The sequence below is a fragment of the Spermophilus citellus genome (assembly GCF_964194105.1).
Source record: "Spermophilus citellus genome assembly, chromosome: 1".
Classification (NCBI taxonomy): domain Eukaryota; kingdom Metazoa; phylum Chordata; class Mammalia; order Rodentia; family Sciuridae; genus Spermophilus; species Spermophilus citellus.
The window spans coordinates 185,074,148-185,100,210 of NC_138182.1; the positions used below are offsets into that span (position 1 = coordinate 185,074,148).

Below are 26,063 nucleotides of genomic sequence, written 5' to 3' on the forward strand. Positions count from 1 at the left end.
GATTTCTGAGCCACAGAAATGGTAAGTAATCTGCCTAAGGTCACACAGCTGGTAACACAGGCAGCCCAGCTCTTGAAGCTGCTATGCTCCTAACCTCTACACAGAATACACAAGGTTTCCAGACAAGAGGCTATTTTGGGACCTCATGGTTGTACAAACCAGATTTTGCTCTACAGAGGTGAACTCAGCCTGATCAGCCTTGAGAGGAAGTATTACCTGTCCCTGCACCCAGCGACTTCCACAACTAGTTCCATCCAATTCTCTATTGGATGTCCAGAGCAGCTTCCAGGAGCTAAATCTCTTTGGGAAAAGTTAAATAGATGGTGTTGACATATAATCTATGGTAAAGTACTGCTCTCTCCAAACCAGCTACTGAAAAAAACCAAGCCTGGCTGACAACTCTATTAAATGAAAATAAACCTGTTTTTATTGTTTCATGCTAAAATACATCTCAGGCTCCACAAGCTCACAGCTGGGGACAGTACACATTTTTGGCAAAGGAGACCTTGGTAAACTCTGCACTCTCACATGGTTGACCCCTCCCTGGAGATGGCATTTCATACACAGGCTTCTAGCACAGTTTTCTTCTCTGCTGATGAAGGATGTGACTGGACCTCTCCAGCAAGGCAGCCCCTTTCCCCTTTGCTTCTTCAGATCAGTCCATGTGGAAAAAGAGCGTACTTAGCACTTCATTATAGCCAAAAACTCAAGCATGTAAAACTCTGGGCTCTGAAAGCATTGAGTGTACCACAGCATCACAGATCACAAAACAGAATCCATATGTAGAGTTCTTTGAAAACGAATGGTAGTGAAGGGTCCTGAAGGGAGGTGGCTTAGGATTTCTGGTTTCCTCTAGAAGGACACATCAAGGCCAAGATAAAATGATTTGACAAAAATACGTGCCCCCTGCCCCCTCCTGCCCACCAGGGGAGACATTATCCAACACTGGAAATTCACATTAGAGATAGTACTAATTCTGTATGGAGCAGCTCATGACCTCAGTTTTACACCAAGTTCTGAGTGGTACAAATCTGAGTTATCCAACCATGAAGACACCTTCTGTATGTTTTTCTTCTTATTAGAAAATTTCTTTTGGTTTTCCAGGATGTAAAGGTGGAACAAATCTCTGATGATTCCCTGTGGGCAGGTAACACCAACATGTACGCAACGGACATTTCAAAGCAATCCATGTGGAGTGTTGTACCAACCTGGCAAATGAGCAAACAAAAAAACTCTCCAAAGTTCTCTGCTTTGAAGTGGAATATACTAAGGAAATAAGCTGCCAGCCCTGGAACTCTATTTTTTGGAACAAAGATATGAAAATCTTGGAAGTCCTTTAAGTGCCCACTTTCCTGTGCAATAATTTTTATGTTGATATATTTTGTATATTTAAGGCTTATTTATACAACATTCCATAATGGCTACACATTATACCCCTTTCTTAAACATTATTCGCAGACATATTAACCCATAAAGTTTTTCTTTTGGTCTATTAAAAACACTGGACTTAAAAAAAGGTAAGCACACACACAAGAATATACAATTTTTTCTCCTTGTATTTGTTTGTGGAGGAGTGGATTTTTCTACTTATCCATTTTTTCTTCATTTCTGCCTAGACAACACCCCCTCCCCCTGACTGAACATCATAATAAATAGCGACAATTTCTGGAGCTGAACGAAACTCAGACGTCATGTTTGAAAACTATTCTAGGGCAAATTTCTGGGCTTCAGGTCATCATTATAATCATTCAAATCCACCTTCCTCTGCTTCTTTGCCATTCCCACCATTTTTTGACCCCTCACCCTTTGGAATCTGTGTGCTCGAGGTGCAGACTTTAGAAAATGGGGAGCCTTCTCTAAGCTTCTGGGTTTGGCTGGGAACAAGTCAGATTCTTTCTTTTGTGTTTAGGAAAGTATTTGTTTTATAGGTTCAACAGGCTCAAAAGGAAAAGCTAAATCCCTCAGAAACCCTCCATAATGAGTCACAGAGAGTTCCCACAGACTTAAAAAATAGCATGTGTAAAAATTAGTAGTGGTGGAGTCTCTGTTGCTCCAGTTGTGACTTGCAGAAGCCAGTGTATGAAGATGGAAATGTGGGCAAGAGGGTCTTCAAGACAAGGCTGTTAATAGCCATTGTGGTCAGTGGCTTCGGGTGACTAAAGGTTATGTTGTTTTCCCTAGATTTTTTTTGGTACTGGGGATTGAACCCAGTGGTGTTCTACTACTGAGCAGCATCCACAGACATTTTAACTTTGAGACACAGTTTCACTAAATTGCTGAAGCTGGCCTTGAGCTTGCCATCCTCCTGCCACAACCTCCCAAGTTGCTGGGATTATAGGTGTGCACAACCATGTCCAGCTTCCCTGCACTTAACCTTTCCATATATCACTTACAAACTTAAAATCCTCCCAACTGGGGCTGGGGTTGTGGCTCAGCAGTAGAGTGCTCGCCTGGCACGTGTGAGGCCCTGGGTTCGATCCTCAGCACCACATAAAAATAAGTAAATAAAAATAAAGGTATTAAAAAAAATCCTCCCAACTGTGGAATTCTATGGCTTAACCTTGGAAAATGAAGTCATTAAACTTGTATTCAGGTGGGCTCTAAGGCCTTGAAATAGTAACACAGATCTAGGCATCTGAAAGCTCATTTCTGTTTCTGTCACTGCTGAGGCTAAGGAGGAGCCAATCTGAATTCCTCCCAGAGAAAATTGCAACCAACATTAGGTCACAGGAGCCAAGAGAAAAAGAATGACTGACAGCAGTACTGTCTTTGTCCATGTGTGAGAAGGAGCTGCCCTCATTGAATTATTGTTCCGGAGTTCACGCATACCTCCTGGCTTCTCACCCACCTCTCAGCAGATGCCAGTACTTTGGGGCCTCTTGTTGCTTTTTATCACCTTCTCCTGTGGTTAACTGCGAGAAGGGTATGGTTAAGAAGCCCAAGTTATTCATCCCAATAAAAAAATGGGCGCCAGTTTAAGTTCTGCACGTGACAGTTCCACATGGAAGAAAACATTTCTGTAACTATAAATGCAGTCCTTGCTCTGATGGTGGTTTGGTTGGCAATTAAAAAACAGCATGTGTAAAAATGTCTACAAGCAGGACTGCATGAAGGGCTGAGGATGTCAGTGCAAAACCAGGATGCTGAACTGGAAAACAACCAACACATCCCAGTGATGCTGCATTCCCTTTAAAATCTCTGTTAGGACACCTCGTGCATTTAAAAATGAAATTCTTATTTTGCTGTCCTTAGATTGGGGAAGAGATTAAAATGGATATGGTTCAAAAAAATTTAAAGGTATTTATGAATTTACTTATCTGTTGTAAAGTCTCTCTCAGGTCAACATAGATAATCTAAAAATACTAAGTTGCCAAGGATGACCTTGATGTTGTGATCCTCCTGTTTCAGCCTCCAGAATTGTTGGGATTACAGGCATGCACTACTGTGTCTGGCTAATGGTGTTTTTTTTTTTTTTTGTGTGTGTGTGTTGTGTGTGTGTGTGTGAGACTTATTTATAAACATAAGAGGATGCACAGTTATAGTTGATTTTTGTGTCTTTCTACTTGAAATAGCTTGTGAAATAGCATTGCAGTGTATGGTATCTGTCTTAAAATGTCAGAGATTTTTCTTGTCTGAGGTTCTTTATGTATATGGTCCTTGTTTCCTTGACCACTATTTTCTAATAGACATTTTCTGCATCAGAAGTTATGGGGGGTGGTGGGACAGAATGTAATTGGAATGGAAAAGAGTGAGGATGTGGCAGAGGGATATAGGATACTTGGTGGGGAGTCAGAGCAGGGGGTAAAAGTTAGGGGACATTTTGAAGAAGTATTGGCCTCTGCAGATTGAACACCTGAGAGAGAATATTATGGTATCCTTGGTGTTGCTCTAAATCTGAGCTGGAGAGACAGGTCAGACTCAGCTGGAAGGTATTTGATAGCCTTCTCTTCATCCATAAGGTGCTATGCGGTGACAAATTGACAAGACCAAGTTTGGGGCTTTGACAATACCAGTGAGTAAGAGGAGGGGTGGCAGCCTAGTCTAACCTGCAGTGGCACATGCCTCACTTGCTTTTCCCCATCCTTGCCCACCACCTGTTCATACTGGCGGTGAAGACAGATCTGCTCTCTCTCCTATTACCCTCCTCCCTTGGAGGACAGTCGGTTTTTCTGTTCCATTCCTGATGTTCGAAGAATGTCACATGGTCAACACATGTTCATTGAGAGGCTTCCTTCCAAGCAGATTGTTCCCTCCAGAATATCTATTGAGATGACTACGAAGGCAGGCTCTGCAAAGGTGAGAAAGATTTCAGAATTTGTTGTGTAAGAAAGCAGTCTGGGAAGAACTAAAAATTTTTAACATTCTTAAGCCTTTTGGGCAGGAATGTTTTTGTTTGATTTTGATTGATTGATTGATTTTTTGCACAAGAGATGCTGCATCCTCAATCTGTCCTATCAGGAGGTACGTGGAAATAGCATCTATTTCCCCAGTGCTGGTGATTCTAACATTGGCCTTTTAGTGAAAGTAGTTGCCTACCAGAATTCTCCAGGTAAGGCTGCAATTTTCCCCTTTGTGATTAATAAGTATCCTGTGAGGAGATACTCTGAGGTTCTTTAAGCTTGCACCCCCTAGTTTCAGCACCCATTGATTTGTTTAAAAAAAAATTTTTTTTTAGTTGTAGATGGACACAATACCTTTTTTGTTTATTTATTTTATGCGGTGCTGAGGATGAAACCCAGTGCATTATCCATGCTAAGCAGGCACTCTACCACTTAGCCACAACCCCAGATCCATTGATTTTTGCATGAACCAATTATTAACTGCAATGGTTGCTGAATGGTGATTGCTAATTTCACTGACTATCTGCACCTAGTAGTTGGCACACTACTGTGAGGAAGAGCTTTCCTTTCTTCCCATTTCCTTATTTATATCAAGAGGAACTTAGGGATTCCTGTTTGATCCTATGGTTTATTATCTGTTGTTGCCCCAAATGAATAATCTGTGTCTAATGATGAAGAAATAGCAGACCAATCAAACTTGTGAGACTCTTCAGAAAATAAGTGGCCTAGGGCTGGGGTTGTAGCTCAGTGGTAGAGTGCTTGCCTCTCATGCTTGAAGCATTGTGTTCGATCCTCAGCACCACATAAAAATAAATAAATAAAATAAAGATATTGTGTCCATCTACAACTAAAAAAAATATATATGTATGTGTGTGTATATATATATTCCTCAAAATACCAAGACCATGAAAGATCATGAAGCTTGAGCAATGGTTCCAGATGAAAGGAAACTAAATAGATGTGACAATTGCATGCAGTATGTGGATCTGGAAGGGACCCTAGACAAGAATTCTGCAAAAATTTTTATATAAAGGAAAAGACTATGACAATTGAAAAAGCAGTGGGGCAATTGAATAAAATCTATAGACTAGTTAATAATACTACATCAGTGTTGACTGCCTGACTTTCTTACTTGTATAGTGGTTATTACATAAGAGGATATAATTGCTTTTAGGAAAGACACCCTGCAATATTTAGGAATAAATGGGCATTTGTTCTTCCACTTACTCTCATATGGTTCAGGGAAAAAAAAATCAAAATGAATAGAGTAAAATGTTAACATTTGAGGAACATAGTGGATGGGTACACAGGAATATTTTGTATAATTTTAGCAAACATTTATGTAAGTCTGAAATTATTTCAAAAATAAGTTAAAATTCATAAGCTCCCAGAATTTCCCTGAGGCCCTCAAGTATTTTGATTACTAAATTCAACCTACATGCCTGTTGTCCCCATATACATCACCAATGTCACTCCTTCACTGTGCAATCTTTTGTCCCTTTTCTCTTCCTCAGGCAGAGAATGTTCAGGAGGACAGTGCAGGCAAACCCCTCTGCTAGCTTCTTGTGAGGAGAGGGCAAATGTGGAATGGGTGTAACAGGAATGAGTTGGCCTCTATGATTTTGTTGCCAGTGCTTGACTAAACCTCCTCTGGTTGTTGCCCTTCTGTTGGAAATAAAATCCAAACTGACCTTGCAGAAGGAGGAAAGAAGAAGACTGAAAGGATATTGGGAAATTAGCCTGAAAAAAATTTATTAAGACCTGCATTCTACACACCATGCCTTAGAATTTGTCCACAAGCAAGTTTCCACGAAAACCCAGTAAAACAAGAAATAGGTAGGAGTTTTCCGTGTCCTGCCTAATTTATTTCATCAAGAGCCTGATTTTTTTTCTATCCAGGACTCAGGCTGATGTAACAGGCTAGTTTGCTATTTGGGGAAACTATTAATGATAATAATGATCACAGCCTCATTCTTTGGGATGTGGCATGAGACTATCAAGTCTTGCATGCAACGTTTATAAAAGTCGTTCCCAGAATCATTTCTCCAAAGGCAGAACAATGATCTGTGGCTTCAGGAACTGAATATACTAAAGGGGCCCAACCTTTTAAGAAAGCCCAGTTCAAAACTGGGCTTCTCTGAGCTCTCAGGGGCTGCAAGCACACTGTATCATGTGCTCATCTGCTAATGTGCTCCACTTTGCCCAAGCGCAAGTAAGAGTTGTCACAAGCTCCAGGTGGCTGCTTTGCATTCAGCAGGAGAAGCAGGCAAGAATACCAAGCCCCAATTACACAGATGCACTTTTGAGTCTCACCACATCAAGAAGTTACAAAGGGTTTGGAGTGTTGGTATCTTTTCTACACACCACTGACTATGGACAGAAGTTTCACTTTATTGTCACGAATTTGAGCCCTTAAAGGAAAAGGTGGGCTGTGTTTGACATACCCTGCTTTTCTTCCTTGTGCCTAGGATAGTATCTATGTGGATGTTGGGCATCTGCCTGCAGAGAAGAGCCAACCTGTCCTCATCCCAGCAATGGCCACTTTTCTGCACATCTGTCCTGGTGTCAGCAGCTGGGAAGACTGTCCCTCTTTGACGGAAAGCAAGGTTATTTGAGATGATCACATCTAGATCCCATGAGAATAGTGGTGGTTTGTTGGCTCTTTTAACTACACTTACTGTGACATAGCATTTCCCAGAGCAAATGCAGGGGCAGGGAAGTAGTAAGGAAGTAACTGTCAAGGGAAGGCTGGCCGCCACAGCAATTGTATGTTCCAGGTTGTGTTAAATGATGTAGAAAGAGCTTCTACTCTAAGATCGCCTGACATTTTAATAGGTACCTGAGAATCCCATCGAAGATAGAAGATGTGAATTTTCCCAAGGCTGGTGTTGTGTAGTGTGGGGGCAGCCCTCATTAGTGCTGTCTACAGGTCCGGGGTGTGGGAGGCCAACCTGACTGAGTCACACTCCCCGGCTGGGTGTTGAGGCACTCAGTCGCAGAAATGTGGCACCCTTCTTGGGTGCCAGGTTCGGTGTCTCGTGCATGGGTGTGTCTTGCTACAGCCCCATGGGTGAGGCTACGCTCACCTGTTCCTTTGTAATATAGCCCCTTGCCCTGTTTAGGATGAATCTTCCATGGAAGTGCCTTGTGTGTGTCCCCTTCTCTTACTGTGCCCTTGGATGTGGCCTATCCAGGTGTCAGTCAACCTGCTGACAGTGGACATCATGAAGATACTCAGCCCCCTGAAACCTGACCCCTTGCCTCATTTAAATAACTTCTCCTCAATAAAAGGGGTCAGCGCATCCTCTCGCTCTCTTTCTGCGGACCCTTAAGGTCAGAGGAGCCGTCACAGCGACCCCAAAGAAAAAGGTATTTGTGTCTCTTGTGTGGTTATTTCGTGCAGCCCAGTCAGCCCAGTTTAACTGGGGTGACCCCCGAGCCTTTTAGTCGAGAGAACAGAAACCCGGCAGGCACCGGGGTTTAGGATTAGGCAGGTGATGATTCTTTGTTTATTGAGATCTCAAGAGACTCTAAACTATGGGGCTGGGGTTGTGGCTCAGTGGTGGAGCACTTGCCTGGCATGTGTGAGGGACTGGGGTTCAGTTCTCGGCACCTCATATAAACAAGTAAATAAATAAAGGTTCATCAATAACTAATAAAATTAAGACTCTTGACTATTTGAAGTAGCAAATCCCATTGGCTGCGGGATGGCTGCTTTTGTGTCCTGTCTTAAGTGGGGTGGCTGGCAGCAGGAGGGAGTCAGACCATTGGAGTTTATTACCTAGCCTGCGACCCCATGGAGGTCGATCTCCTCAGGCCTGAGCTTCCTTGAGAGTAACAAGGGGACAGTAATCGCCTTCCTTTGTATGGTTGTGGTGAGATTGTTAGATGAGTCCATGGAAGCAAAGCACAGAGACAGTATCAACATAAAACAGGAGCCTGTAACTGCCAGCTCAAGTCATAAATTAAGAGACTTCTAAAAGGGCTACTCATAATGACCCTGCTTCTTGATTTTCTCAATGAATGGAAGACTCTGCACATGGAGATAGATCATTAAATGGCAGCTTGCTATCATGCTCTTCACTTGAGTTTCTTTTACCCATAAAAAGCCCCTTTCGGTTTCTTGAATTCATAAAGACATACGAATATATAGAATGAGAATACTAATAGTTCAGTATTTACTTTATATGGACATTCAGAGTAGGCCTCTGTAATTATTCCCATTACATTATGAGAAAACTGAGATTTAGAGAGGTGAAGTGACTTGCCCAAAGTTGCACAGCCAGTCATACTTCAGATGTAACTCAGGTGTTCCAATTCTACAACCCAGGCTCCTGACTGCTATACCAGAGAGGGAGAGGAAGGGGAAGGGAGAATGAGAGAGAGAGAGGGTGGGGTGGGGCACAACTACAGTAAGTATTTTCTAAATGTATAAATGAGTATGGAAATTCAGTAAGTGTATCCTAATGAAAACAAAGGTGATTACATTTTATGCTTTGCCTACACAATTCCAAATGATGGTTCTGATTTTTATTCACAAAATGACTGACAGATTTTTGCCTGTGGCACAGTTTTTGCTTTAAAGGGTTGCAAGGATCTCCCCCTTTGGAAGGTGAGCTCTTTGGATCCAGCATTCCTAGAATGCTGGTGCCTGAGCCCAGCCCCTTGCTTTAGAGCTGGGGAATGGGGTGAAGAACAGGGCAAGACCTGCCTTGCTGCTTGTGATAGCTGCAGGAGCATCTCCCTGAATTGGTCCTTCTTGAAAGGATTCATGTTATTTTATAATTGTCCACCCAACACATTCTTATCATATGATAACGTTTGATAAGTGGAGTCCTGTTCATTGAACCTACCCCACAGGGAATCTCCTGGACCCACTGAATTATTTTCTGCTCTTCCTAGACATGCTCTTCATGTCTGGTTCCTTCTTAGTCTTCAGGTCTTAATTCAAATGTCACCTCCTTGGAGACACCTTCCTTGGCCACTCCTGTAATACGGCTCACCTCCCCGTGCTGTCCTGTCTCATCACTCTGTTTCCTGTGTGACATCTGTCATGGAGGAACTCTCCGGTTTACCATTCACTCCCCTTCACAAAGGCAGGATGCTTATCTGTGCCATTCATTGTTGTATCCTGAGCTCCTGGAACAATACCTGGCACATAGTAGATGCTTATCCCATTTCACTGAATGAAAAGTGAATGAATAAATGAATGAGATGTCATTGATTTTTACCCAGGAAGAAAACATTTTGTGATTTTTAAATGGAGATAGAGTGAGAGCAACCTTGGCCTGGACCCCGTAAGGCCACAATGGCAGCAGGGGTTAACTAATCAGCACATGCATTTTCTGAATTGCAAAATGTGCCAAGGGCATTTAATTTCTGTTAATTGGCACCGAGGAGGAGGAGTTGTTATCAAAATCACCAGCCAGCTGGAAGCTTTTCCGTGTCAGACCTATTTGCAAATCAGAATGGACATTTCATAAATCGTGTCAACACTGGAAAGCTTCGAGTCCCCAGAGGGGCAGCACAGTGTGCTTCTGGCTGCATTTGAAGTTGGAGCTGGCCCTACACACCAACCTTCACCAGATGGGGGGGTGAGCAGGTGGAGGAAACTGGAGGGGAGAAGACTTATGAGGATGGTGGCATAAATGCATTCTTAAGTAACTGTCCCATCACCTCAATCCTGGTGCTGCTTCTCAGCTTATGTGAGAGGTAAAAAGAGCAATGAAGCCCAGATTTGTAGTCTTTTGGAGCTGACCCACTACTTCTCAGATGTTACTTTGGACAAATGATTTATCCTCTGGGGTTCGGTTATTTGAGCTATAAATAGGAGACGATAACACTAGGGTCATGAGGATTTGGAGAGAAAATCCACATAGATAATAATGATGACAGCAGACATTACAGAATGTTTTCTATGTGCTGGGCACTGTGCAAATTTGACTATGTACATTATCTCACTTAATCGTCCCCAGACCACTCAAGGAAAACACAAGTCCTGTACTTCACGGGTGAAGGACCAAAAGGCTGCTGAGGTTAAATGATTTGGCCACAGTGACCCAGACAGGAAATGCAGAGTCTGGATTTGAGTCCAGATCACCTGATTCCATTGGACTCTCAACCCTGCTGTAGCAGACCCTCTAAGGGAATAGCTCAGTACCTAGCATTTAGAACATTCCTGATGAATGGCAGCTAGTAAGATTCTGTTCTAAACCGGGTGCGGTGGCGCATGCCTGTAATCCCAGTGGTTTGGGAGGCTGATTTAGGAGGATTGCAAGTTCAAAGCCAGCCTCAGCAAAAGTGAGGCACTAAACAACTCAGTCAGACCCTGTCTCTAAATAAAATACAAAATAGGGCTGGGGATGTGGCTCAGTGGTTGAGTGCCCATGAGTTCAACCCCTGGAACCTCCCACCGCCCCCCCCCCCACCAAAGATTCTGTTTTTATATTAAGTTTTTCTTCTACTCTCCTTGCTTCCCAGCCTCTGTCAGGCCTGCAGACTTCTCCAACATGTACCACTTCTGGGGCCCTTTTGCACATAGCATCCCGCCTACTTGTCTTATTCGATCTCCCCAACAACCCCATAAAGTATTGCACAGTATTTCCTCCTTTCAGGTGTATGAAGAAAGGCCCAGAAAGATTAGTTAACCTGGCCAAAGGTCAGACAGCCAAGAAGTGGTAGGGCCAGGATTTGAACCTGAGGACAGAGCCTAGGCACTGTCTCCTCTATACCACATTTCTTCATGCTGACCATCTTTCAGAACATTCTCTCTCTCTCTTTTTTAATTTTTTAGATGTTGATGGACCTTTATTTTACTCATTTATTTATATGCAGTGCTGAAAATTGAACTCAGTGCCTCACACATGCTAGGCAAGCGCTCTACCACTGAGCCACAACCCCAGCCCCAGAACATTCTCTCTTTGATGACACTCCCTGTAGCACTCCCTCTTGTGCTCCTCTCTCACTTTTGTCCTTTGCAATAGGGCTTAGCTTGTTACAGTGCTTTGTTTTGGAATTGTGCCTCCTTATCCATTCATTTCTAATAGCTACCACTTATTGAAAACTTCCACGCACTCAGTTCTGTGCCCAGAGTTGGATGTGTGTGATCACATTTAACTCTGCCAAGAACCCGATTTGACTCCCATTTTATAGATGAGTAGACTGAGGTCTAGGGAAACTCTGCCATTTTTCAAGTTTCTTAAAGTCATTTTGCCAAACGAAACATAGTAAGTAAGGAACCTGGGACAAAACCAGGCAATCTTGTTCCAAAAATTCATCATCTTAGCCATTATTTGATATTGCTTTTCCAGATCTTGTAAAGATCTGGTGGATTGGTGGAACAGCTGGTATAGTGACCCCCAAATCCTTGGTGAATGATGCTTTAAAATCTGGTCCCCTGTTGGAGACTCCCATAAAGAAAATGGCCTAAGTCCTCAAATTTGCCAACATCTAAAAGCAACTTAAGCTTAAAAAAAGAAAGAGAGAAATCAGTTTATAAATAGAATGTGCAGAACAGAATATTTGGAAATGTGGTTGTGATAGCTAAAATTAGCCTTGCCTTCAAATCCATCTCACCCCTCCTGCCTGACTGCTCTGTTCCCTGTCGTGGAGGCTGGTGCTCTCTCTCTCTCTGGCTGTGACAGATGTAGCTCCTTCATGCAACCCAGTCTTCCACTCTCTGAACAGAGATTTACTACATTTCTCAAGGAACTGGGAAGAAGGTGGCAGTGTTGCGGGGCAGGAAGCTGGGACCAATCCTTTTGAAGCAATATTTATTTGAACTCCTCTTTGGCTCTCCAGGTCTGTTTGAGCCTCTTCCTTATGTTTTGACTAAAGCTTGATTTTTGCTTATTTGTGAGGGTCACTCCTTGTAACAGCTCTCCCAATCCTCTCAGATGGTCAGGGAGTGGTTATTTTCATGAGCAGGATGTTAGGGTGGCTTTGAGTGATCTATAGCAGTCAAACCCTGACTTGCACATGGCTCTCATCAAGCCAGTTGGTCACGCTCTCGCTGGTTCCAACATTACCAATACAAAACGCACACATGCACAAAATGGCCTTGCAAATGCCTTTTGCCTTTCTCCCGGGGTCCTGGTTGGCATCCTTTTAGTCCTTACAAGTCTGCAGTTCTGGTCCATCAACAGTGCCCTATTTGCATAATTAGCTTGCATCTGCGGGTGTTGCCTTTGGACTTTGGATAAACACCAGCATAGAACACGGCAAGGTGTCAGCTATCTGAGCCCTCTCATTCCCACAGAGGAGATGAAAGTGGAGGTTATTTTGGAAATCATATCCCTCTCTTCTTCTGCGACTCTGTTCCATATCATTTAGTGTGAGGACAGACAAAACCAGAAATAAGCTCATGAAGAGCGAGCAATCTGGGGAATGCAAAATGATCATTGTGTTTTGACGTCAATGATCCGGAACCACTTTGCTTCAGTTCTTTTTCAAGTTGCTTGGCTATGTCTGGCAGCCCTTGCCGCAAGGGTAGCTTTGCTTTTTGAATATATTTTGCACAGAACCCTCTGAATTATTTTCCTTTCCATTCCTACTTCTTGGATTACAGGACTGTTCCTTGTTTTTCTCTGGAAAGCATTGATCATCTGAGTTAAACCTTTCCCCTATCTCCACCATGTCTTGGTGATATCAGCAGCACATACCCACTCTTTCCAACCTCATCCATGCTGGAAGGGTGTTTATAGTTGCCACTGACGTAGAGGGAGGTTGTGATTTAAGATTAAGGATTGGGTTTAGAGTTATGGGCTATAATCATTGTTGCCTTGGACTGGTTATTTGACCCCTGAGACTAGGTTTAAATCTCTAAAATGGGATAATAGCAGTATTTCCCAGGGTTGGGCAGGATTAGATGGCATAATGCATGTAGCATGTTAAATGTTTGGCATAAATAATGGCGATTATTGCAGGATGAGTAGTCAGATGAGATGCTTTTTTAAAGTTTCCATTTCATCTCAAAACTAATTTTGTGACCTTAGGCAAGGAATTAAAACATTCTTGAGGGCTGGGGATGTGGCTCAAGCAGTAGCGCGCTCGCCTGGCATGCGTGTGGCCAAGGTTCGATCCTCAGCACCACATACAAACAAAGATGTTGTGTCCGCCGAAAACTAAAAAATAAACATTAAAATTCTCTCTCTCTCTCTCTCTCTCTCTCAAAAAAAAAAAAAAAAAAAAACATTCTTGAGACCCGAGACTCAGTTTTCTGATTTGTAATCTGGGTACCAAGATACCTTTCCCCTGCATACCTCACAAGATTCTTAGGAACATTTGCTAATAGCAGAAGCAGTAGCAGCAGCAAGATCTCTTTTAGTTTCAGATTCTGAGTAGTTGCTTTTGGTTTCTGTAATCTGCTTCCCAGAGGTGCCAGGCAAGGCCCAGAGCAGAGCTGCTTAAAAAGCCCTATACTCAGATACTCTGGACAGAGCTTCAGCCTGTATTTCCCCATTCAGAAGAAACAAGTAGCTGTAGTTGGAAGAATTCTTGTAAAATTCCTCCAAACTAGAATCTCTCAAAACTAGACATCCTCGTGCTTTTAAATTCACATTCCCAGCAATGAGTTGAATCCTCAGAATTCCAGTGAGAGAGGCCAGAAGAGAACCCAAATATTCAGACAGAATATCTGAGCCTTATGTTGCAATATTTGCTTTGACTCATATTTACAGGGTATATCTATGGGCTGTACTAAAAATTCAATACCTGGAGAACATTACAAGGCACGATAAGCACGAAATTCCAGAGAGTGGTTTCAAGGGAAGTTGGGAGGAGGACAAAAAAGGAATGGGATTGGAACAGGCACACCATGGTATTGCGAATTACTATCTTTTTAAAAACTGAGTGGAATGGCTGGGATTGTGGCTCGGTGGTAGAATGCCTGCCTAGCACGCGTGAGGCCCTGGGTTTGATTCTCAGCACCGTACAAAAAAATAAAGGTCCATCAACAACAACAACAACAAAAAAAAAAAAAAAAAAAAAAAAAAAAAAAGAAGAAGAAGAAGAAGAAGAAGCAAAAGGAAACAGTGGTAATGGGGCTGGAGTTGTAGTTCAGGGGTAGAGCACTTGCCTAGCACATGTGAGGCACTGGGTTTGATCCTCAGCACCCCATAGAAATAAATAAATAAAAATAAAGGCATTGTGAAAAAATGTTAAACAAAAAACCTCATTGGCAAGTATATGATTGCTTTATGATCCTGTATTATTAAAAAATATATAAATATATTTCATATGGATGAAATATTTGATAATAAAAGCCAGAAAGCAGAAAGAAGCCCCAATTCCCCTCACCCCTGCTCAATTAATAAAGAACTAACAATATTCTATGAGGGTCGTCTCTATTTTTATCTATCTTGTTAGCCACTGTATCCCAGAGTGAGTGAATGGTGAGTATTGTTGAATGAATGGCTGGGTGAGCCTGTGATACTCCTCTGTGTCCCTCATCTTTGATTTGAATGTATAACTTGGATCCCACCTCTGCTGCGTTCTGTATGTCAAAGCGTAGATCAGAAGACAGAGGGCCCCCCGGGAACATTTCGTTTCTGCTCTGGTCTAGGACATAATACTGGCAGACAGCTTGATCATTTAACGTTGCTCTATTTCAAGCAAAATGTCCTTGCATGATTTATTCTCAATGACACTAACCGACTGCAAGGATCTTTGGAGTTAACATCTCTCATTCGGTCCTACCTCCCACAAACATTCCCTAAGTGACTGTCTTTCATGGTCACCTGAGAGTTTGCTGAAGTGTTAACAATCTCTTCTCTTAGCCAAAAGGAAAACTGGGGCCTTTTCTCTCAAAATATATGCAAGGAAAGCATCAGTGTCAGCAGCTGCTAGCTCCGGCACTGACTGGTGCCAGCTTGATAAGCACTTGGTCCCACCTGGAAAGACTTGAGAGGTATTTGCTATTCTGCTTGCTACAGCTGATCACCTCCCAGGTGGAGTGTTCAGAGGTATGTGGCTGGTCTGAGTGATCAGAGGCGGATGAGAGGATGAGAGTGGATGCTGATCATGTCATTGAAACAAATGACTTCCACACCTGCCAAATGGGTGCCAGAATAGCTGGTAAGCACACATGCCAGTGAATATGCTAGCTGAAACAGGTAGATTAGCAAGTATGGAACTGCCCTCTTGGTCAAGGGCCTGGGCCTGGGGAAGGTGGTTGTTAAGGGAGTGATGGAGAGAATCTGAGTAAGGGTCAGGGTGCTGGAGGGGAGAAGACTCAGGGAGCTCAGAGCATCTGTGATTCACCTATTCTACAGACCTATTTTAATGTTTTAAAAACCAGTGTGTCTGTACTCCTGCTGAATGTCATAGCCAAATGTCAGCTCTCATATTCAATAAGAGAAAACTGATTAGCTCTATTTCATGTGCGTGAGAGTCATTTAGGGAGCTTGTTTAAAAACACAGATATCTAGTTCCCACCTCAAAATTGATGAACAAGACTCTTTAGAACTCAGGTTAGGCTCACCATACTTGGGAGACCTGAGTGTTCTGGATCAGATAATTCAAGGATTCAGCTCTACCCTTTGAGGGTTTTCTGATGACCTGAGAGGGTATCCTGTATATAGTTTCTTTGGCAAATTGTCCCTAAATCAGGTGCAGGTTGTATGAGTGTGTGAAGCAGGTATGTAGGGCTGTGACAAATTAACGAGTGCATGTCCATTTGTTGAAGTCACCTTGACCCCTGGACTGCTGCTGCTCAGGAAAGCAGACTTCCTATGGACAGACCCTCTGACTTTTCAGGATGTAGGAAGTGATTGGGCTGGGAGTTGGGTCAGTCCTGTACCTCATCAAGTCACAGGTGGGGCCCTGCTTCCAAGTCTTCTGTTCCATAAACCCCCTCTATGGATGACTGAAGGGAGAGGAAGTGAGGCTGGTCCTACATAGCAAGGGAAGCAGGAAAGCTTTAAGTGGGAATCTTGATGCTGCTTAATGAGAAAATATGGTTCCTAGAGAATGTCCCCAGCTATTGTAATCCATTGTCACTTCTTAGCTGTCCCATTTCCACCAGTCAAATCCAACCCTCAGCACCTTTCCTAACACCATGGTTTGAGGGGGGGTCTATGTGGTAAAAGGCACCTTTTCTAAGGCATTTGGGTCTTAACTGAGGGATGCAGCTCTTCCAGGCTGGAATTTTCACCTTCTGATTTGAGGTGCTGGGGTTCTATCTAGGATTTCTGGAATGTTCCACAAAGCAATGGATTCCTGTAAGTACAAGGGAACTTGGCTTCATTGCTACATTTAAACCCACTTGCCAGGGCTCTCCTCTTGCTTGGAAGACCCCATCTCCCATTGCTTTGTCTATCTGACTTTGACTTGTCCTTCAGGACTCTGCTTAGACTGTGTTCTCAACTCTAGAACTAGGTGCTGTGGGTTTCCTTTTAGCACCACAATCCTGAGCATGCACTTGTTCTAGAATTTCCCACCTGGAGTTTCAACAGCCATTAAAAAAAAAAAATCCAAGTCTAGCATTTGTTAAGTGTTCACTGTGTGCTGGCACTAAGTCACTATGCATTATTATCTCAGTTAATCATCACAACAGCCCAGCGAGGCTGGAACCATCATCATTCTTATTTAAGATAAGGAGGCTCCAAGATGTTAATTAAGTAGCTTGCTTAGTATCACATGGTCAGAAAGTGATAAATGAGAGCTTAAACTCAGTTCATGTGCAGCAGAGCTTGCTGGGCTCCTTTGCATTTGTCACCAAAGTTGCATCATGCAGCTTCCTAGCAGTCTAGAGTATGTCCTAAAGTCAAGGATGGTCTTTGGATTCCTACAGCAGAATCACAAGTTGGGCTTTGATGTCAGATTCCTTGCTCTGCTATTGTCTGTGGTTAATCTGCCAGCCTGCTTCTTTGGCTCTGTAATGGAGACGGTTATGGCTGCCCTATAAGTTGTTATGGAAATTGCACAAGAGGATGAGTCTATGGTCCTCACTGCTGTCCCCACTATGTAGTCAATGTTAGAAACATGATGGTGGAATAAATGAATTGAAGGGGCAGTGAAGTCCATTTTTATCTAGAAACAATATCCTCTTGTTCCTTTTTCAAACAATCATAAAACTCTACAAAGAAGGTGTTTGGTGTGGGAGGCAGTGAGTCTGATGCTAGGCGTGGGTGACCTCAGTGCAAGGGAGGGTGGCACGCCTTGAGTAGTTTACATTTCTCAGAGAGGTTATCCTGTAGGGGTAGTGGACAGTGGCAAGAGTCTTCTGTTTCACGTTCCATTTTCATTTTCATCATGCCTAAACAACCTGCTTGGCAGCCACAGACATTAGAAATTAACTGGATCCATTGCTACTGGGGCATAGGCTAACTATGTGGTTGGCTTGTCATGCCATATCTCTGCCATTCTGGGTGTAGCTGATAAACTCATTGAGAATGCTTTGGGATAAAGATGAGGCATAGAGACTCATATTTGACAAATCATATCATGTTTCTTGTCCCTGTGACTTTATCCCATAGCTCCACCTGGATGATAAGATTCAGTTCATTGAGGCATGAAGTTGGCCATATTGATTTTGTGGCATACACATGGGTCAACATCTCACTGAAATGGTAGAGCAACATGCTACCAATGTTGGCTCTACCAGTTCCAAATATCTGACCCATGTGTAGTATTCCTTGGCAGGAGTATGTTTCGTTTTATTCTATTAAGTTCTGAAAGAATCTATGGAATTGGAGACATTATGCTAAGTGAAATAAGCCAGTCCAATGTGCTCTCTGGTATGTGGATACTAAACTACAACAAGGAAGGGTGGGGAGGGGACGAATAGAAGGTCATCGGATTTGACAATGGGGAATGAAGGAAAGGGAGGAGGAAGGAAGATAGGAAAGACAGTAGAATTAATTGGATATAACTTTCCTAGCCTTGTATTTGAAATATTTGAATATACAACCAGTGCAATTCCACATCATGTCCACCACAAGAATAGGATCCTAATTAGAGTAAGTTAAACTCCACATGTGTATAATATGCCAGAAGACACTCTACTGTCATGCTTACCTAAAAAGAGCAAATAATAAAAATAATCTATGAATAATTCTAATTTCCATGTGTGTGGGTAGGTAAAAAATACATGTTTGTAATCCTAAGAACTTCAAGAACTGTTTACAGGAAAGGTCTACTTAGATCTGCTTTTTTTTTTTTTTTTTTAATGGCACTCAGCCTTGGTAGCAAATGTCATTTTATGCATCACATTGTCCCCATTGATGGGCATTCAGTACAGGTTAATCACAACAATTAAGTTTAATGAGAATTAATGGGGTGTCTTACAGCATGGCCTTGGCTCCCTGGGTTGCCTCCTCACCCCTGTTTATAAAGCTCTGCATGGCTGGTCCCTGATCATTTCAATGCCACCTTCATGGGGTTGCTCTTGCCCCTTTCTCCCTTGCAGACTGGCCTTTCTTCCCTCTCTGCCAGGAATGTCAAGGCTACCTCCCTCCACGCCTCTTTTATCTTCTCAGATTCATCTTTCTATTCACTCTCATCCTTTTCTTCTTCTCTCTTCCATCCATTTTCACCTTCCCTTTTTCCTCCTCCTTTCTCCCCCTTTCCTGTCTAATCTTCTTTGTTTTCTAGTAGTTTCCTCTCGAAGTATCCCCTCTCCAACCTTATATTGGCATATTGTCATTGACATTGTTGTCTTATGGGGGGGAAACAACCAATCTGCCCCAAATGAGAAGACACCAGGGAAAGCAAAAGTTCTACAAAGCAGATTATGTATCTAAACTCACCACGCCCCATTGCAGGTTGTTTTAAAGCACACCATGTTTTTTTGGGGAAGGATGAATGAATTGTCCATAATACCACGCATGACCCTATCTGCAGCACCATTCTTATCAATTAACTTTGTATAGAATTACATGGGGGGAAGCAGACTGAGAAGTTTAAAATATGGTGATCTTTTGATAATTGGTAGTTAGATCTCTCTCTCTCTGACCTTCCTATTTGGGGCAAACTCAGGAAGCTGATTCTCTTTGGTTTTAGTGAGTTTTCAGCATGTACAAAGTATCCATCTCATACCCCTCCCAGAACTTCTTTCCTCTCAGCCAGAATTATAACTCTTTTGGAGGGAAAAAGACATGGCAACTACTAATGGCAGTGTATGCCTTTATTAGATGGCAGAAGCTCTTCTAATGAGATGGTAAGAGGAGAGAATGGCATTAAGGTCAAAGAAGCCATACCAACAATCCCACCACTGCCATGCTTCTGGTTGAAGCCCCTTTTAGGGCACCACAGAAATTTTACACAGAACACAAACACTGCAGGCTGGAGGACAAAGTGGGTCCCTCTCCTTAGTCTGAACAGTGTGGATGGCCTTGCTGCATCAAATTGTTATTTAGAAGATCACCCAACTTGGGGCAGGAATTCCTTCTCCCACCTTCCCTCTCCTACAAATAAAATGGGCAGAACAAAGACCTGTGCTCCAGTTCCCAAAGAATAGTAGGATGCCCTCATTGGATGCAGATTGTATTTAAATACAATTCACCTCTTTGGGGTCTAGGAAAAGCCACCGGTAGATTCATTTGCTGGGAAACGCGGTCTGTGTGGCTGAGGCAGTGGATGCTGGAGGCATGATCTTGGTGAAAGCTGACTTTCTCCGGAGGTCTGTCTGCTGTCCAGAGTGGCAGCCACTTCGATGGGCAAATAGGATGGTCATCTCTGAGCTCAAAGGGGCTGCTTCGGGCAGGGACCCCTTGAAGGTGACTGGCTGTTCAGGCTTTCCAGAGGTGGGATGGGAAGTGTAGTGTTTGGTGGGAGGAGGGCTATAATTCTGAAATCTCACGGTCTTAACTTGCTGCAAGAGAAAGGAACATGGGTGAGACACATACTATTCCCCCCCAGGACTGGGTTCATGCTATTTCTCTACACCTGTCCCCATTCAAAATTCCAAATTTGTGTGGTTTTCATTCAGCAAATATTTGTATCTACTGTGTTTACCATGCATCATGCACTGTTAGGTGCTTCGAGTCTCAGAATGAACAAAACCACCCTGGTAAGCAGAAAGTTATAACTAACTGCTCTGATGGGAGAAGTAGAAGATGCTGAGAATTCAGAGGAGTATCTAATTCCAGCTGGGATGGGGATAGTCAGGGAAGGCTTCCTAGAGAAAGAGCTATCAGAGAATTGAAGAACAATTAGGAGGAGTGTAGGCAATTGCAGAGAAGGGAAGTTCCCTTTCTGCCTCTCTCACATCTGCCTTCCATTAAGGTCTATCTCCAGGCTAGCTCTTCCTCCAGGCCTCTCCTGATGACTACCATTTAGAGATTTCCATAATGGCCTTGGACGTCCTCAGTGCAGAGTTTGCTCCCTGGACACCTGCTGGTTGAATTTAGCCTTCAGAGTGTTTGAGGGTTTGTATATGAAGACTGCATATACAAATCAGGATTTCATGTCTCTTTAAAAAATCAAAGATTGGCACACTGGGCCTTTGCCCCATTCTGACAACACCTGGCTGGAGCCAAGAAGCAGTTCCCTGTTGTATGAGACTTGAATCTCAGTTTGCTCCAAGCCCCCCCCTCAACTTTCCTTCCTCTCACCTCTCCTAAGCTATTATGTAATTCCTGGTAGCTAAAGGTATTTGCTTTGGCCAATTCCTACTTTGGGGCTTAATAAGTCTTCTGTGTTACTGCCTGGGAATGATGTCTTTTTTTCCAAGAAATTCAATCCTGGTGTCCCCAAATGAGAATCCATGTTTCCTCATACCTCTTGATTCTCGCCATGTCTAGCTGGGGTCGGGACTTTAACTAAACACTTATAGTTTGAGGGTTGTGTCTAATAACTTGGGTTATTGGGTAACTGGGGCTTGTAAAACTTTAAATTATGTGAAAACTGTAAGTCATAATAAAAACTCCCAACATTTATATCAGTCAACACTAACTTTTTCCAAATGCCTTTCCCTCTAGGCTTATAGGTTAGCATTAAGATCATGAATTTTTATATCAGATCTGGATTGGATTCCAGACACTCAGGTGTTAGCTGAGTGACTTTATGTCATGTTTTCTAACTCCCTGAGCCTCCATTTCCTCATTTAAAAATGTGAATAAAGTGCCGGACGTGGTGGTACACGCCTGTAATCCCAGCGGCTTGGGAGGCTGAGGATTGGAGGATCAAGAGTTCAAAGCCATACGGGGAAAAAATGGGAGTTCATAACCCACTTGAATCAATCTGTGAAATATGGTATATTAAGAACTATGTAATGTTTTGAACAACCAACAATAAAATAAAAAAAAAAAGAAAAAAAAAAAAAGAGTTCAAAGCCAGCCTCAGCAACAGGGAGGTGCTAAGCAATTCAGTGACACCCTGTCTCTAAATAAAATACAAAACAGGGCTTTGGCTGTGGCTCAGTGGTTGAGTACCCCCCAAGTTCAATCCCTGGTATAAAAAAAATGAGAATAAACATAATACCCACTTCAGAGGGCTGTTAGGATTAAATGAGAAGGGATGTGCAAAGTTCTCAGCACAGTGCCTACTGGGTAGCTAATAATTATTAACTACTTAGAAACAGGAGGAAACTACAGACTCTTTCCATTTTGTGGGGGAATGGGGTGAATGATGGTAGGATGGTGGTGATAGTGTTGGTAATGGTGGTGGTGATGCATGATAGTGGTGATCTGGTGGCAATAATGATGTTCAATAAACTAGAAGATAACAATGAGCGTCACCTAAATTTCTCTGTATCATCTCTTCCTTTCCATCACCCTTCTTGCTTCAGATGTTACAAAACCTCATGTCTTCAGTGCAAAAACTCAAGTTATTAGATATAACCTTCAAACTATAAGTGTTTAGTAAGTCCCTAGACCCCAGCTAGATATAGTGAAAGTCAAGCAGTAAGAAGAAACATGGATTCTTACTTGGGGACACCAGGATTGAATTTCATGGAAAAAAGAAATCATATTAGAAGTTAATTGATCTGACCTCTGCCACAGAGGTCACAATAGCTTAGTTGTTGGAGTTATTTGGTGTGATCTTGATTTATCTATTATCTCTTTGACATGATGAATAATTATGTGTCAATTATGATGTGAGGACTTCACATACCTTAACACCATTTAATTCTCTAAACCTATGTGGCCATTATCAACTGTTATCTCCATTTTGTGGATTAGGCAAAAAATAAGTAGGTAAGTAAATAAATAAATAAATACTTGAAAGGTGAAGTGTTTTGGTTAAATCCACCCAGCCAGCAAGTAGCAGAGTTGGAATTTAAATCAAGTTTTGTCTGATGCCACAATCAGTTTTGTTCCAAGCCACCTCTGGGTCCCAAAATAAATATGTACAAAATATTTGTGAAGAATAAAGGTGAATCAGTAACACATCTAGGAAGGGGAAGGTGTGAGGCTGTGGGGGTGTTGGGTGTCAGAATAGTTTTGAGGACGCAACTTTGGGTCCTTGACTACCAACACTAAGATCTCAGGAGCTGGGGACAGTGTATAAAGTTGGGAGCTAGAGTCAGGTCCCCTGTGATTTTATTCCTACCTTTTCGGTGCCATTTCTTGAGTTTTCTGGTTTCACCAGGATTGATGGTGGGGCAGATGCGGGTGGTTTTGGCGGAGGCTCACTCTTGATGGGGATTTCCTTGCCTTCCATGATGACTGAACTGGCTGTCGAGTGGATCCTGGCATCGCTGCCTCTGCTGACGCAGGTGAGGGCAGGCTCCCCAGTGGGAGTTGGTGTGGGTCCCATCTCCACCACCACCGTTGATGGGGAGGACGGGATCCCCTGAGACTGGTAGAACTGGAGCTGCTGAGGCTGTACCACCATGGTGGGATTGCGTCTGAGGGAACCCACCATGAAGGAGGGGATCCCTGACTGCACCGATCTCTGCAGGGATCCATCTAGGGGATTACATGACAGAGATATCAGCAACAGCGGTGGCTGACAGCAGGTTGGGTCAGGGCTGGGTAAGCAGTGTGTCCTGATATCCCAGAATAGTCAAGTGCTTTCCTAATTTGACTGAGCTCACATTCTCCCGGGGTCTTTCAAAGGTGACCTTATTTTTTTTTTTTTTAGTGCTGTTTGCTGGCAGCAAGTAATTGGCTAGCTGAATGGTGTGTGTGTGTGTGTGTGTGTGTGTGTTGTCAGAAGGACTATTGCTTCTATTCACCTCTCTCTCTCTCTCTCACACACACACACACACATGTTCACACTCTCCTACTTTCTCCCTCTAGACCTTTAAGACAGAGTGTGAAGAAGAGTGACACAAAGACAGCTTCACAGTGAGAAGCTTTAGTCATGAGGTGGTGAGGACGCTTTTTGTGGGGGGGATTCAGGGGTGAGTGGAAATAACAGTGCATGTGCCAGACCAGACATGACTAGTCAGGGCAGAATCTTCCAGACGGAGGCAGATTCAGAAATGTCATTCTGGAGTTAGGGCTGCATGTGTGTGAGCTTTGCAAGGTCTCATGACCTAAATCTGGAGAGGAGAGTCACACCTTTCTCCCTCAGTACCCTCACTGTTAACTGGAGATGATAACAGCTCATCATAGGATGTGGTGAGGGTCTCATCTTATGATGGGTACCCAGTAGTAGTCAGTGCCGGAATGTAAGAGTGCCCCACTCTTGTTAGCTATCATTATTTGGGGTAAAGAACCACATAACCTGAAAATTCAAAGTTCAAGAGTTTGGTTTCACCCTTTCCTGAACTCATTTTTCTTCTTCTTTCTTTAACATTGAGCTAGTCCTTCGTCAGCATAAAGAAGCCATTCCTTCCCCTGAAATTCTCTAAAGACAGGAGACCCCACCTTTTCTGCATATGGCCTGTAGGTGACCTGGAGAACCCAGGATTCATGGGGACTGTCAGGAAGACCCCCTGAGAAGTACTGTGGGACATTTCCCAAAGGGTTCCCAGTGTTTGGGGGAAGCATAGGAATGTTCCAGCCAGAGCTGTTAGTCTTTCGTGAAACCCCATGGACACATGTTTGAATCAAAGTCGTTTGCATCTAGCACAGAAGGTCTGAGCCAAGGCCAAGTTTTGCTCTGTGGCTCTCTGTCAAGCCGAAAGGGAACATGAAACGCAGGAGGCTCACCAAACACAGTTGGTGTTTTCAGCTGTTTGCTGCTAGCAAGCCCGCCACCATTTACACAAGTCTGACCTTTCAGTTTGAACATTTATTTTTTCACTGACAGTCCTGTGAAGTGCACATGGTCAATCTCCTGTCATTTCTCTTCGCTTTGGGGAGATGGATAGCTTGACCAGCCCCACCTTAGGGAAAGGGAGAAAAAGAAAGCCTCTGGGACTTGGGAAGTCAAAGCAACACTGGGCAGGCATGTCCTCAGGTGCCCAAAGACATGTGAAAAATCGTCTTCCTGCCTATTTATCTTGTGAGCTTCTAATTTTCAAAAGATTGAGTGCTTTCTTATTGCATGTGCATATAATGCAAGCAGTCAGAGCTTCAAGCCGATCAAGATTTATGTGAAGGTGACAGAGAGTGTATTAAATTGCAAGCCACTGAGGATGGGCCGAATTCTCTGCATTCCTCATTGGTCCAGAATGAGAGTGAACCCTTTCAACCCTAAACGAATTCATGGTCTGGATGGACTAAACTCTTTATTTGTAGCAGCAATGATACAATTTATTTACTAATAAAAGTTATTTTACTAATAAAATGATACAATTTTTGAAAAGGCAAATGTTTCTTGAGAGTTTCTGTGCCAGGCACTGTACTGATGTTGTTCAGATTATTTTATTAGATCCATATAGTGATGCTGATGAGACAGGTATTATTTTTATTTCCATTTTACAAATGAGAACACTTAAGACTGATGAGATTAGTAACTTCCCAAGGCTATTGTGATGGGATTACTTATTTTTTTTGTGTGTGTGTTGAGAGGGGAGGAAGTGGTAGGAGCAAGAGGCAAAGGCAGGAAGTACAGCTGGGTGGAATTAAGTGACCAGAGCAGTGAGCCTGGTGACCAGGGAAGTGGGAAACACAGGGACAGAACAGAGGGGAGATATTTGCTTTCTTTCTCTTGGGAAATTTCCCCACATGGCATATCATCCCACAGGTTTCTCTTCTTCCCAAACTAGTCATATTATATTTTCAAGTCTAATCATTTGTTTAAATTTGTTAAACCACTTGTTAAGATTGCAAGAGGGTTTGCAGAGCCTAGTTTAAATCAGGAAATCATATTTACTGCACTTGGCTGGTTACAGATGAAGAAAACCTTGATGTTTTGTAGAAGAGAGATTCAGACACTTCTCAGAATCCCTGAAAATGGAAACTTATTTAGAAGTTTAATATGTTGAGAGATAAAAGCATAGTTCTTGAAATGACAGGTCTGTATGAATTGCCACAATGAAATGTATACGTTACGTAGGTAAAAATAAAATAAAAGCAAAGTGCAGAGCAGTGTGATGAATGTGACTGATTGGTGTGTCTTTCTATCTATCTATCTAGAAAAAACTTCAAACTGAGGGTTAAGGACATAAGGGAAACCTGCTTTGTATACCTTTTATGCTAGAATTTTTTTAATCCTGTGCATGCCTTACATAAATAGCAGGGACTCTTGGGCACTGCTCAATTCTTGCTTCCTCTCCTGAGCCCTGGAGCATCCACACCCTGGGGGCTTCCCCAGAGCATAGTTTGGGAAGCCCTGGCCCAGCAAAGGTTTGGTCAGCCTGTCTTAATAAGAACCAACATTCACCTTGGCTGTGTGACACTTAGGACTATCATCCCAGCCATTCACTGGGCATGCAAAAAGTGACTC

At 42.9% G+C, this 26,063-nt stretch overlaps 1 protein-coding gene across 4 annotated transcripts in view; it reads right to left on the bottom strand.

The window, feature by feature from the left end:
* Positions 1-404: 404 nt before the first annotated feature.
* The window catches only part of SH3RF2 (SH3 domain containing ring finger 2), a 132,585-nt gene continuing 106,926 nt past the window's right edge, over positions 405-26,063 (bottom strand). For 2 of the 4 annotated variants that reach the window (XM_081267331.1, XM_081267332.1), the window contains exons 9-11: positions 22,833-23,191; positions 19,843-20,151; positions 405-4,288 (exon numbers count right to left, since the gene is read on the bottom strand). In XM_081267331.1, coding sequence (XP_081123457.1) covers positions 19,876-20,151; positions 22,833-23,191 — 635 coding nt within the window. In that variant the 3' untranslated portion in view covers positions 405-4,288; positions 19,843-19,875. Of the gene's footprint in view, positions 4,289-8,608; positions 8,682-9,343; positions 18,093-19,842; positions 20,152-22,832; positions 23,192-26,063 lie in introns of all 4 variants that reach the window. The other 2 variants (XR_014018912.1, XR_014018911.1) reach the window with 2 other exon arrangements.